Source organism: Salvelinus alpinus, chromosome 10 (genome assembly GCF_045679555.1).
Source record: "Salvelinus alpinus chromosome 10, SLU_Salpinus.1, whole genome shotgun sequence".
Lineage (NCBI taxonomy): Eukaryota > Metazoa > Chordata > Actinopteri > Salmoniformes > Salmonidae > Salvelinus > Salvelinus alpinus.
Window position 1 is genome coordinate 4,440,692 of NC_092095.1, and position 13,959 is coordinate 4,454,650.

General features: G+C 48.0%; 1 protein-coding gene across 1 annotated transcript; it reads right to left on the reverse strand.

Annotated features, from left to right (window-relative positions):
• Positions 1–2,103: 2,103 nt before the first annotated feature.
• klhl40b (kelch-like family member 40b) lies at positions 2,104–12,956 on the reverse strand. Its single transcript, XM_071327930.1, has 7 exons — positions 12,002–12,956; positions 10,797–11,240; positions 9,752–9,915; positions 8,066–8,173; positions 7,135–7,320; positions 6,283–6,432; positions 2,104–4,249 (listed from the first exon to the last, which is right to left on the reverse strand). The coding sequence occupies exons 1-7, from the start codon at positions 12,704–12,706 to the stop codon at positions 4,138–4,140; spliced, it is 1,869 nt and encodes a 622-aa protein (XP_071184031.1). The 5' UTR covers positions 12,707–12,956; the 3' UTR covers positions 2,104–4,137.
• Between the last annotated feature and the right edge of the window lie 1,003 nt (positions 12,957–13,959).

Genomic DNA, 13,959 nt, shown 5'->3' on the forward strand with positions numbered 1-13,959 from the left:
AGTTAGGGCTGGTTGGTGGGTATTGGGTTAGTTAGGGCTGGTTGGTGGGTATTGGGTTAGTTAGGGCTGGTTAGTGGGTATTGGGTTAGTTAGGGCTGGTTGGTGGGTATTGGTTAAGGAGGAATGGTAGTGGTGGTACTACTGGTATAAGCACTTTGGGTCAGAATATGGTTGCAAACTTCCAGGATCCTCCAAACAGGATTTCTAGAGAACCGGGGAATGTATTCAAAGTTCCTGGAGTTTTGCATCAGAATGATGTGGAAATGTACATCAATGGCCAAACGAGTAACAAGAGAAGGTAGTATTGAAATAGGTACTATTAGACAGAGAGCATTACTTTACAGCCATCGTCTTTGTGCCACATCCATCACTCTAAGATGCTTGGTGATGGATCGGTGCTTGATTGGCTCACAATCAATTTATTTACTGTTTTCTTAAAGAGTTTTCAGTGTTGTGTTGCCATTAGAGAGGGATAAGGATCCCTAGTATCAGATTTGAAGGATTGTGGGTAAGGGAGCTAGGTATTTAATTGTGTGAGTATGTTTAGGTTTTTCATGAAAAAGCACTTACTGGCCAACCCTGTTAATTGATCAAATGCTTTGAGTCTGTGTGATCATGTCTAACATGATAATGGATATGTTACACTCAAAGAGAAGGGACATTTTAAAGGTCCCTGTTTAGTTAACATGTCCTTAAACCAGGGTATGTTGGAACTGATGAGTTGGTTCTCAGAAGTCTGATTGTTTGCGTTCTGCGTTCATTATAAAATAAAAAAAAGCAAATGTTTGTCAAAAAGTGAAACCAGGCATGTCCCGCCGGCCAGATATGTTAGGGCCGGAACGTTGAGTGTTTTTGTAAAGCCCGTTGGGATTTGTAGTTCTTGGGATAAGCTAAAAGATGGAGGCTGTAGTCCAGTAGGGTTGATTTTGTGGCCTTCAGCTGGAAGAAAAGTGGTTTGAATTTCGACCTCTGGGGAATTGACTTTTCTATGTTCCTTCTGGCTGGTGAGAAGACCGTGTGTATATTAAGGCTTATGAAGACAGATTTAATGTTTTCACAATAGAGGGTCATTGTTTCCTTATGGTCTGTTCTAGTGTTAAATCAAATGTTTCAAAGTAAGAGAGGTTGGTGGTTCTGCACATGTACGGTTGGGTTAGTGGGTCTAGTAAATGTCCAGTTCTGAGGAAAAGAAAGTCCTACATTTATCATAATAGAAATCAACAATGTAATACCCGAATCAAAGTTGGAAAAGCATCTCTCTCCTTTGACACTTTAAAGGTTTTCATGTACCTAAACTACCGCTTCCTACTGCTGCATTAAAACCAGTCATAACGTGTCTACCATTCGTTGATTCTATACATTACAGTGTAAACCCAATGTCTTAGTAGACTGGTCTACATAGACCACGACTATACAGTAGTTGTATGGGCTAGTTATATACACACCGTACTTAAACAATGAGCACTATAGTGTCTAGAGGTGCTAGTAACATTACATGTATCCTATCGGTTCGTGTTTATCATGTGTAACACAGGAGACTAATTCAATATTAAACAATATAGATATATTATTCCAAAACTGTTTAATGTTGTTATTTCTGTGTGTAGAGAGGAGTGATGTTTGAATGAAATGTTTTGGTTCTGTATCCAATGTTTTAATTGAATGTTTGAAATTAATGTTATTTTTTATTGATGGCATCCCACTGGCTGCAATTGTTCTATACTGTGTTGATAGCGCTGGTGTAGCAGCTGTAAAGCCCGCCCTCTGTAGGACCAGTACTACTCACTCTGGACCTAGGGGCTGGTGTAGCAGCTGTAAAGCCCGCCCTCTGTAGGACCAGTACTACTCTCTCTGGACCTAGGGGCGCGTTCAGCAGGACACACCGGCTTGGAACCTTCAGACAGAAATATGTTATGTAGAACAAACACGCCTCTCTGACATGTAGACCAAGGAATCATATTGGCTCTATTTGTGGCATTTCTATCTGCAACGATCACAACATTGGAAACTGAAGGTGGCCCAGTTCTCATCTGGCTCCTTGTGTCATACCGAGGGATTTACAAGTGTCACAGCTGATGGACATTTAATGAATGAATTCAACAATAACACAGATGGTTTATCTTTAATTAGACAGTTTTAATTCACACAATTTATCTACACAGTGAAAAGCATTAATTCTTTCCCCACTCCAGAAGTCTGCTCTACGTATGCTCCCGTGAACTGATAGCATTATATGTGACTTCAACTCAGAGGAGTTGATTTGGACCCAGCGAGTTTGGGGGGTACCAGAGGACATCACAGTAGAGGATGTCGTTATTAATATAGTCCTCTAGAGGTGTTGATCATAGAGTCCTCTAGAGGTGTCGATCATAGAGTCCTTTAGAGGTGTCGATCATAGAGTCCTCTAGAGGTGTCGATCATAGAGTCCTCTAGAGGTGTCGATCATAGAGTCCTCTAGAGGTGTCGATCATAGAGTCCTCTAGAGGTGTCGATCATAGAGTCCTCTAGAGGTGTCGATCATAGAGTCCTCTAGAGGTGTCGATCATAGAGTCCTCTAGACATGTTGTAATAATAGAGTCTTCTAGATGTGTTGTGGTGTTGGAAGAGATGCAGCTCCTGTGGTTCCAGTATTTTTATTTATTTTTATTGAATATTAAAACATACAATTTACCTGCAGTTAAGCCACTCAACATTTACATTCCAGTCTTTCAAGCTATACTATAACAGATATGCTATTTTGTGTGTGAATATATATATATAATTTATATATTATATAATTATTATATAATAAATAAATAAAATATTAGAAATATATATATGTACAGTACCAGTCAAAAGTTTGAACACATTTACTCATTCCAGGGTTTTTCTTTTGTGGTTTCCACAGTGAAGCATGGAGGAGGAGGTGTGGGGATGCTTTCTAGTGACACTGTCCGTGATTAGAATTTTAGAATTCAGAATTCAAGTCCAACTCAACCAGCATGGCTACCACAGCATTCTGCAGTGATACGCCATCCCATCTGGTTTGCACTTATTGGGACTATCATTTGTTTTTCAACAGGAAATCGACCCAGCACACCTCCAGGCTGTGTAAGGGCTGTTTGACCAGGAAGGAGAGTGATTGACTTGGCCTCCACAATCACTCGACTTCAACCCAATTGAGATTGTTTTGGGATGAGTTGGACCGCAGAGTGAAGGAAAAGCAGCATATATGGGAACTCCTTCAAGACGGTTGGAAAAGCATTCCAGGTGAAGCTGGTTGAGAGAATGCCAAGAGTGTGCAAAGCTGTCATCAAGGCAAAAGATGGCTACTATGAAGAATCTCGAATATAAAATATATTTTGATTTGCTTAAAATGTTTTGCTTACTTCATAATTCCATATGTGTTAATTCATAGTTTTGATGTCTTCACTATTTATCTACTATGTAGAAGATAGTACAAATAAAGAAAAACCCTTGAATGAGTAGGTGTGTCCAAACTTTTGAATGGTACTGTATATATATTTTTTGTTAGTATTTTAACCCCTTTTTCTCCCCAATTTTGTCATATCCAATTGTGATCCAATTACAAATTTTTCTCATCGCTGCAGCTCCCCAACGGGCTTGGGAGAGGCAAAAGTTGAGTCATGCGTCCTCTGAGAAATTTAACCTGGAAGCCAGCTGCACCAATGTGTCGGAGGAAACATTGTTTAACTGAAGACCGTGGTCAGCCTGCCGGCACCCGGCCCGCCACAAGGAGTCGCTAGAGCGTGATGAGCCAAGTAAAGCCCCCCCGGCCAAACCCTCCCCTAACCCGGACGATGCTGGGCCAATTGTGCGCCACCCTATGGGATTCCCGGTCACGGACATTTGTAACACAGCTTGGGATCGAACCCGGGTCTGTAGTGATGCCTCAAGCACTGAAATCTAGTGCCTTAGACTGCTGCCTGCGCCACTCGGGAGGCCCCATAGATGCTTTTCAATGTGACCTCTCACAAAACACCCTCCAGGTCAAACACAACAGAATTGATCAAATAACATATGTCATATGGGTTGGAACAGGTGGCACTGTGAAAAATGTAACATCTTTACAACTTGGTGAGTCTCATGGTGTTGAGGAGTGTTACATCTTGGTGAGTCGAAGCGTTTTTAGGAGTGTTACATCTTGGTGAGTCGAAGCGTGTTGAGTCGTGCCCCCAAGATGGTGGCCCCAGAGGCGTATTGGATCTCCCTCAGAACGCCCACCCACTTCCTTTCCCCCTCGTCATACCTGCAGGAGGACAGGACAGGACATCAGGAAAGAGGAGAGAAGAGGATGTCAGGTAAGAGGACAGAACAGGATGTCAGGTAAGAGGACAGAACAGGAGGTTAGGTAAGAGGACAGAACAGGATGTCAGGTAAGAGGACAGAACAGAATGTCAGGTAAGAGGACAGAACAGAATGTCAGGTAAGAGGACAGAACAGGAGATTAGGTAAGAGGACAGAACAGGATGTCAGGTAAGAGGACAGAACAGGATGTCAGGTAAGAGGACAGAACAGGAGGTTAGGTAAGAGGACAGAACAGAATGTCAGGTAAGAGGACAGAACAGGAGGTTAGGTAAGAGGACAGAACAGGATGTCAGGTAAGAGGACAGAACAGAATGTCAGGTAAGAGGACAGAACAGGAGGTTAGGTAAGAGGACAGAACAGGATGTCAGGTAAGAGGACAGAACAGAATGTCAGGTAAGAGGACAGAACAGGATGTCAGGTAAGAGGACAGAACAGAATGTCAGGTAAGAGGACAGAACAGGAGGTTAGGTAAGAGGACAGAACAGAATGTCAGGTAAGAGGACAGAACAGAATGTCAGGTAAGAGGACAGAACAGGATGTCAGGTAAGAGGACAGAACAGAATGTCAGGTAAGAGGACAGAACAGGATGTCAGGTAAGAGGAAAGAACAGAATGTCAGGTAAGAGGACAGAACAGGGGGTTAGGTAAGAGGACAGAACAGGAGGTTAGGTAAGAGTACAGAAGAGGAGTCTGTAGTGACCATAGGTCTTGTAGTGTAATGATTTGGAGCATTGGTGGCCCATTGTAAGTGTTGCTATCAGGACTTTAACTATAGTCCTCACTCTCCCTGCCTCCAACCATAGCCCTGGCCTTCCCTGCCTCCAACTATCGCCCTGACCTTCCCTGCCTGGAACCATAGCCCTGAACTTTCCTTGCCTCAAACCATATGCCTGACCTTCCCTGTCTCCATCCATAGCCCTGACCTTCCCTGCCTTCAACCATAGCCCTGAACTTTCCTTGCCTCAAACCATATGCCTGACTTCCCCTGCCTGGAACCATAACCCTGACCTTCCCTGTCTCCAACCATAGCCCTGAACTTCCCTGTTTCCAACCATTGCCCTGACCTTCCATCCATAGCCCTGACCTTCCCTGTCTCCAACCATAGCCCTGACCTTCCAACCATAGCCCTGACCTTCAATCCATAGCCCTGACCTTCCCCGTCTCCAACCATAGCCCTGACCTTCCAACCATAGCCCTGACCTTCCATACATAGCGCTGACCTTCCCTGTCTCCAACCATAGCCCTGACCTTCCAACCATAGCCCTGACCTTCCATCCATAGCCCTGATCTTCCCTGCTTCCAACCATAGTCCTGACCCTAGCTGCCTCCAACCATAGCCCTGACCTTCCCTGCCTCCAACCATAACCCTGACCTTCCTTCCAACCATAACCCTGACCTTCCTTCCAACCATAGCCCTGACCTTCCCTGCCTCCAACCATAGCCCTGACCCTAGCTGCCTCCAACCATAGCCCTGACCTTCCCTGCCTCCAACCATAGCCCTGACCCTAGCTGCCTCCAACCATAGCCCTGACCTTCCCTGTCTCCAACCATAGCCCTGACCTTCCCTGCTTCCAACCATAGCCCTGACCTTCCTTCCAACCATAGCCCCGACCTTCCTTCCAACCATAGCCCTGACCTTCCTTCCAACCATAGCCCTGACCTTCCCTGCCTCCAACCATAACCCTGACCTTACCTGCCCCCAACCATAGCCCTGAACTTACCTGCCCCCAACCATAACCCTGACCTTCTCTGCCTCCAACCATAGCTCGGACCTTCCCTGCCTCCAACCATAGCCCTGACCTTCCTTCCAACCATAGCCCTGAACTTCCTTCCAACCATAGCCCTGACCTTACCTGCATCCAACCATAATTCTGACCTTCCCTGCCTCCAACCATAGCCCTGACCTTCCCTGCCTCCAACCATACCCCAAAGTCTTCCCTGCCAGTCTCCAACCCAACGTCAGTGTGTTCCTCACCTCCAGATGTCATTCATCTCCTTGGGGAGGAGTTCCTCCTTGTCCTCGCTGGGCATCATGGCGAAGCCTCCAACAGCGTAGAGACCCCCGGCCACCGACGCCAGACTGAGTGAGCTACGACCCTGAGGGAACTCCACAAAGTCTGACCACCTGGAGACACGGATTATGGGTTTAACAGCCATATGAGTAAAGGTAAATCACCGTTCATTGTTGTCTTGAATCATAATCAGCTCCCAGAGAGAATATGTTGCCAGTGAACTCAGACTTCGTAGCACTTTCAGTAATGTGAAATCTGACTTGTTGGTGTTACTGTCGTAGACCTCCATGAAGTCTGTCACACACACACACACGCGCCCACACACACACAGTACACACACACACACAGTACACACACACACAGTACACACACGCACACGCACGTGCACACGCACACACACGCGCACGCACACACACACATACACACACACACACACACACACACACACACACACACACACACACACACACACACACACACACACACACACACACACACAGTACACACACGCACACACACACACACACACACAGTACACACACACACACAGTACACACACACAGTACGCACACACACAGTACACACACACACACACGCGCACATACAGTACACACACACACACACACACGCGCACACACAGTACACACACACACAGTACACACACAGTACGCACACGCACACGGACACACACACACACACACACACGTACACGCACGGACGCACGCACGCACGCACGCACGCACACAGTACACACACACACAGTACACACACACACACACACACACACACTTTGAGGCTGCAGGCCTGCTACTGACTTGTCGGTGGTGATGTCGTACACCTCCATGGTGTCCGTCAGGCCGGTGTCTGTGACGCCTGCTGCTACATAGATCTTGTCTTTATGGATGGTGGCTCCAAACAGAGAGCGGGCCAGCTGCATCGGAGCCAGCTCCTTCCACTCAAACCGCTGTGCATAGTAAACACACATCCTCTTCATCACCTTCCTACAGGACAGACACACATCCTAGTAGTAGCAGCAGCAGTAATAGTAGTAGTTGTTGTTAGTGATCATACTGTCCTAACTGAGCTCTACACCGTGACTGAGCTCTACACCGTGACTGAGCTCTACACTGTGACTGAGCTCTACACTGTGACTGAGCTCTACACCGTGACTGAGCTCTACACCGTGACTGAGCTCTACACTGTGACTGAGCTCTACACCGTGACTGAGCTGTAAACCGTGACTGAGCTCTACACCGTGACTGAGCTCTACACCGTGACTGAGCTCTACACTGTGACTGAGCTCTACACTGTGACTGAGCTCTACACCGTGACTGAGCTCTACACCGTGACTGAGCTCTACACTGTGACTGAGCTCTACACCGTGACTGAGCTCTACACTGTGACTGAGCTCTACACTGTGACTGAGCTCTACACCGTGACTGAGCTCTACACCGTGACTGAGCTGTACACCGTGACTGAGCTCTACACTGTGACTGAGCTCTACACCGTGACTGAGCTCTACACCGTGACTGAGCTCTACACTGTGACTGAGCTCTACACCGTGACTGAGCTCTACACCGTGACTGAGCTCTACACCGTGACTGAGCTCTACACCGTGACTGAGCTGTACATGGTGACTGAGCTCTACACTGTGACTGAGCTCTACACCGTGACTGAGCTGTGCAACGTGACTGAGCTGTAAATCAACAGTGAGGAAGAGAATGCAGTATCACGTTAATAACTCACTTGCTATCCGACTTTCCTCCGATCACATAGATAAGTCCGTTGTGAGACACAGTAGCATGGCCGTAGACGGGGTACGGTATTGGGTCAGACTCGCCCCATTTAAAAGACCTGAGGAGAACAAACATAGAGAGTTACACATTAGACTGCGAACTCAGACTACATTCTAACACTAGCTTTGACAACATCCTGATTGCATCACTCCTCTGAGGCAGCAGGTTGAATGACTCTTCCACTGTGTTGTGATTCATTTCTCTGTTTTTAATTGTTTTATTCCACCTTTATTTAACCAGCTAGGCCAGTTGAGAACAAGTTCTCATTTACAACTGCGACCTGGCCAAGATAAAGCAAAGCAGTGTGACACAAACATCAACACAGAGTTACACATGGAATAAACAAACGCACAGTCAATAACACAATAGAAAAATCTATATACAGTGTGTGCAAATGAAGTAAGATTAGGGAGGTAGGGCATTAAATAGGCCATAGTGGTGAAATAATTACAATTTAGCATTAACACTGGAGTGATAGATGTGCAAATGATGATGTGCAAGTAGAGATACTGGGGTGCAAAGGAGCAAAAAAATAAATAACAGTATGGGAATGAGGTAGTTGGATGGGTTATTTACAGATGGGCTATGTACAGGTGCAGTGATCTGTGAGCTGCTCAGATAGCTGGTGCTTAAAGCTAGTGAGGGAGATATGAGTCTCCAGCTTCAGTGATTTTTGCAATTCGTTCCAGTCATTGGCAGCAGAGAACTGGAAGGAAAGGCGACCAAAGGAGGAATTGGCTTTGGGGGTGACCAGGGAAATATACCTGCTGGAGCGCGTGCTACGGGTGGGTGTTGCTATGGTGACCAGTGAGCTATCTAACTGGTATCTAACTGTCTGTCATAGACCAGCACTGAGTCCAGAGAGTTAGGGTTAGGGGTTAGGGTTAGGGGTTAGGGGTTAGGGTTAGGGGTTAGGGTTACGTATCTTACTGTCTGTCATAGACCAGTACTGAGTCCAGTGGGTTAGGGTTAGGGGTTAGGGTTAGGGGATAGGGGTTAGGGGTTAGGTTTAGGGTTAGGGTTACGTATCTTACTGTCTGTCATAGACCAGTACTGAGTCCTGTGGGTTAGGGTTAGGGGTTAGGGTTAGGGTTAGGGGATAGGGGTTAGGGGTTAGGGTTAGGGTTAGGGTTACGTATCTTACTGTCTGTCATAGACCAGTACTGAGTCCTGTGGGTTAGGGGTTAGGGTTAGGGGATAGGGGTTAGGGGTTAGGGTTACGTATCTTACTGTCTGTCATAGACCAGTACTGAGTCCAGTGGGTTAGGGGATAGGGGTTAGGGTTAGGGGTTAGGGTTAGAGTTAGGGGTTAGTGTTAGAGTTAGGTATCTTACTGTCTGTCATAGACCAGTACTGAGTCCAGTGGGTTAGGGTTAGGGGTTAGGGTTAGGGGATAGGGGTTAGGGGTTAGGGTTAGGGTTAGGGTTACGTATCTTACTGTCTGTCATAGACCAGTACTGAGTCCTGTGGGTTAGGGGTTAGGGTTAGGGGATAGGGGTTAGGGGTTAGGGGTTAGGGTTACGTATCTTACTGTCTGTCATAGACCAGTACTGAGTCCAGTGGGTTAGGGTTAGGGGTTAGGGGTTAGGGTTAGGGGATAGGGGTTAGGGGTTAGGGTTAGGGTTACGTATCTTACTGTCTGTCATAGACCAGTACTGAGTCCAGTGTACTGGACTCCTGCTCCTTCAGCTCCTTCCCTCCCACCATGAAGATGCTGTTCTCCGCCTCAGCCAGGCCGAACAGGAAACGGGGCGAGGGGATGGGGGGCATGCCCAGCCAATCAGCACTCACTGGGTCGTACTGGGAGGTCACAGATGTCAGAGGTCAGAGACAGGGCAGCTGTCTACATTACAGACAGACAGACAGACAGACAGACAGACAGACAGACAGACAGACAGACAGACAGACAGACAGACAGACAGACAGACAGACAGACAGACAGACAGACAGACAGACAGACAGACAGACAGACAGACAGCATCTCTGTAATGGTAACAGCCACATTATAACATCTATAGAAGGGAAGGAGGGAGGTCTCTATGGCAACTTCAATAGGATCCCAGAGAGCGAGAGAGAATGGTGTAACTAGGCCTACTGGTGTGTTGACTTGGTGACCATGCAGAAGATACCTCTACTCAATGACTTGGTGACCATGCAGAAGATACCTCTACTCAATGACTTGGTGACCATGCAGAAGATACCTCTACTCAATGACTTGGTGACCATGCAGAAGATACCTCTACTCAATGACTTGGTGACCATGCAGAAGATACCTCTACTCAATGACTTGGTGACCATGCAGAAGATACCTCTACTCAATGACTTGGTGACCATGCAGAAGATACCTCTACTCAATGACTTGGTGACCATGCAGAAGATACCTCTACTCAATGACTTGGTGACCATGCAGAAGATACCTCTACTCAATGACTTGGTGACCATGCAGAAGATACCTCTACTCAATGACTTGGTGACCATGCAGAAGATACCTCTACTCAATGCAGATCCAAAGGAATTATCCAAGTAAAATTTGATAATATTATGATAAAATGATAACATCCTACCTGAATAATAATAATGATAATGATAATAATATCCTACCTGTGTTAATAACAGTTATATAATAATTATACCATCCTACCTGTGTTAATAACAGTAATATATTAGTTATAACATCCTACCTGTAAGAAGTAAGAGCAGAGAGGATCCTCCTTGTTCAGCTCATTGTAGAACAGTCCCCCAGCAACGAAGATCTGGTTTTCTTTGGTGACAAGGGAGGCGTGGTTCTTGGGGATCTGAGTGGAGAGCGAGGCAACGTAACAGTCGTTCCCTGTGGGGTCGTACGCCACCGCCCCCGTGTCACTCACCATGAACACCAGATCCCTCAGGAACATCCCAAAACGCAGTTGATCATTCAAGATCCCCGGGAGTAGAGCCTCCTCCTCCTCCTCCTCCTCATCTTCCTCTCCCTCCTTCTCCTCTCCTCCCGTCTTATTTTCTTCCGTCTTCTTCTTTGTTTTCTTCTGAGGCGGGAGGTCGGGCAGTTTTCCAGCACGAGCGTCTCTGACCAGTTGAAGTCTCTTCTCCATTTCAGGGTTGGAGCAGATCCACTCATGCTTCTCCACCTGGTGGGACAGGGAGATGTATCAGAATCACCTGCTTCTCCACCTGGTGGGACAGGGAGATTTAATACAACAATCACCTGCTTCTCCACCTGGTGGGACAGGGAGATTTATCAGAATCACCTGCTTCTCCACCTGGTGGGACAGGGAGATTTAATACAACAATCACCTGCTTCTCCACCTGGTGGGACAGGGAGATTTATCAGAATCACCTGCTTCTCCACCTGGTGGGACAGAGAGATTTATCAGAATCACGTGCTTCTCCACCTGGTGGGACAGGGAGATTTAATACAACAATCACATGCTTCTCCACCTGGTGGGACAGAGAGATTTATCAGAATCACCTGCTTCTCCACCTGGTGGGACAGAGAGATTTATCAGAATCACCTGCTTCTCCACCTGGTGGGACAGAGAGATTTATCAGAATCACCTGCTTCTCCACCTGGTGGGACAGAGAGATTTATCAGAATCACCTGCTTCTCCACCTGGTGGGACAGGGAGATTTAACACTAGATCATACTGCTCACCATCTCAGTAAAGTAGTCCTTGTGGACCAGTCTGAATCTGGTGGGACAGGGAGATTTAACACTAGATCATACTGCTCACCATCTCAGTGAAGTAGTCCTTGTGGACCAGTCTGAATCTGGTGGGACAGGGAGATTTAACACTAGATCATACTGCTCACCATCTCAGTGAAGTAGTCCTTGTGGACCAGTCTGAATCTGGTGGGACAGGGAGATTTAACACTAGATCATACTGCTCACCATCTCAGTGAAGTAGTCCTTGTGGATCAGTCTGAGTCTGACACAGTCCATCAGTCCGGGTAGTTCCTTCAGCCTGTTCTCCACATCTTGACCGACCCACTTCTCCACGGCCTCAAACACCTCTTCCTCCGTTTCCACATTCAGTGTGTCCGCTGTCAAGATGGCTGCCAGCTCGCTGGGCCCCAGCGTCAGGAAGTCATCGTCACGGACGATGAGCTGGAAGCGTTCGCAGGCGTAGTTGCGAGCGGAGACAGCGAGGCGAGGACAGTCCAGCATCAGGCCCAGTCGGAATATAGCCAGACAGTTACTGAGACTGAGTTTCTTCTGGAGGAAGGAGACACACACTGTGAAGATCGAGGGGATCTGGAACATGTTGGCTACAGAGAAGATGTCCTGGACATTCTGCTCTGTCACGTTAATGGTGGAGGTATAGAGGTACTTCAGAATCAGCCCCATAACCCCCGGCTCTACATCCTCCAACACCACCTCTCTCTTCTTCTCCTCTTCCACATCTGACAGGAACAGAGCCCTGAAGAAGGACGAGCAGGCACACAGCACCAGACGGTGGCAGGGGAACTCCTTGCCCTTGATCTTCAGGACACAGTCCACCAGCTTGTCATTCTCCAGTAGATCGTAGAGTCCGTCCTGCAACAGGGTCTGCTGGTACATCCTGGGCTCCTCCGTCGGGTCGATGGACAGAGCCATGGTGCCTCGGTCCAGGGGGACAACTCCCAGTCGATAAGCAGGGAACAAGAGGCCTAGGGTGTCTTGGTCCTTGGTGTCTGTCCTGTCTGTCTCCTGTCCACACAGCAGAGCTCCGAGCTCAGGCTCTCTTCACTGCCCAGCCTGGAAAGAGGAGGTAAGGGTTCGGTCTGTGTGGTAGAAGGAGGCTTGGTCTTTGTGATTTGAACCATAAGGAGTGTACTCCGGGGCGGCTGGTCTCTCTCCCTCAGCTGTCCCGACCCTTTAACTCCTGCTGCAACTGGTAGGTTATATATAGGCTTGTTCTCAGTGTGGGGCACTCTGTGGAATCCATTCTGGAACATGTGAAATGTAATAGACCCCTCATCACCACCCACCATCCCCCTCCCCGCTCGGACAGCTGACACTGCCTCATGCGAGATCACTTCTTCCTGAGTCATGTGGGGCTGTTGGAGTGGCTTCCTCCTCTCCACTCCTTCCCTTCCTCCTTCCTCATCTCCACTTCTTCCCTTCCACCTTCCCCCTCTCCACTCCTTCCCTTCCTCCTTTCCTTCCCTTCCACCTTCCCCCTCTCCATTCCTTCCCTTCCTCCTTTCCTTTCCTTCCCTTCCACCTTCCCCCTCTCCTCTCCTTCCCGCCCCCTTCCTCCACTCCTTCCCTTCTACCTTCCTCCACTCCTTCCCTTTCACCTTCCCCCTCTCCTCCTTCCCTTCCACCTTCCTCCTCTCCACTCCACTCCTTCCCTTCCACCTTCCTCCTCTCCACTCCACTCCTTCCTCCTCTCCACTCCTTCCCTTCCTCCACTCCTTCCCTTTCACCTTCCCCCTCTCCTCCTTCCCTTCCACCTTCCTCCTCTCCACTCCACTCCTTCCCTTCCACCTTCCTCCTCTCCACTCCACTCCTTCCCTTCCATCTTCCTCCTCTCCACTCCACTCCTCCCTTCCACCTTCCCTTCCTCCTCTCCACTCCTTCCCTTCCTCCTTCCTACTCTCTACCTTCCCTTCCTCCTCTTCACTCCTTCCCTTCCTCCTTCCACCCCTTCCTCCTTCCTACTCTTTATCTTCTACCTTCCTCCTCTCCACTCCTTCCCTTCCTCCTTCCTCCTGTCCTTCCCGTCCCCTTCCTCCACTCCTTCCCTTCCACTTTCCTCCTCTCCGCTCCTTCCACCTTTCTCCTCTCTACCTTCCCTTCCTCCTTCCTCCTCTCCAGTCCTTCCCTTCCACCTTCCTCCTCTCCGCTCCTTCCACCTTTCTCCT

Excerpts from the sequence above, each read along its gene's own strand:
- klhl40b (XM_071327930.1), bottom strand. The coding sequence starts at position 12,706 with ATGGCTCTGTCCATCGACCCGACGGAGGAGCCCAGGATGTACCAGCAG. Across the intron at positions 8,174-9,751 it reads GTACTGGTCTATGACAGACA|GTCTTTTAAATGGGGCGAGT; the intron begins GTAAGATACGTA and ends TGTTCTCCTCAG. Across the intron at positions 7,321-8,065 it reads GGAGGAAAGTCGGATAGCAA|GAAGGTGATGAAGAGGATGT; the intron begins GTGAGTTATTAA and ends TCTGTCCTGTAG.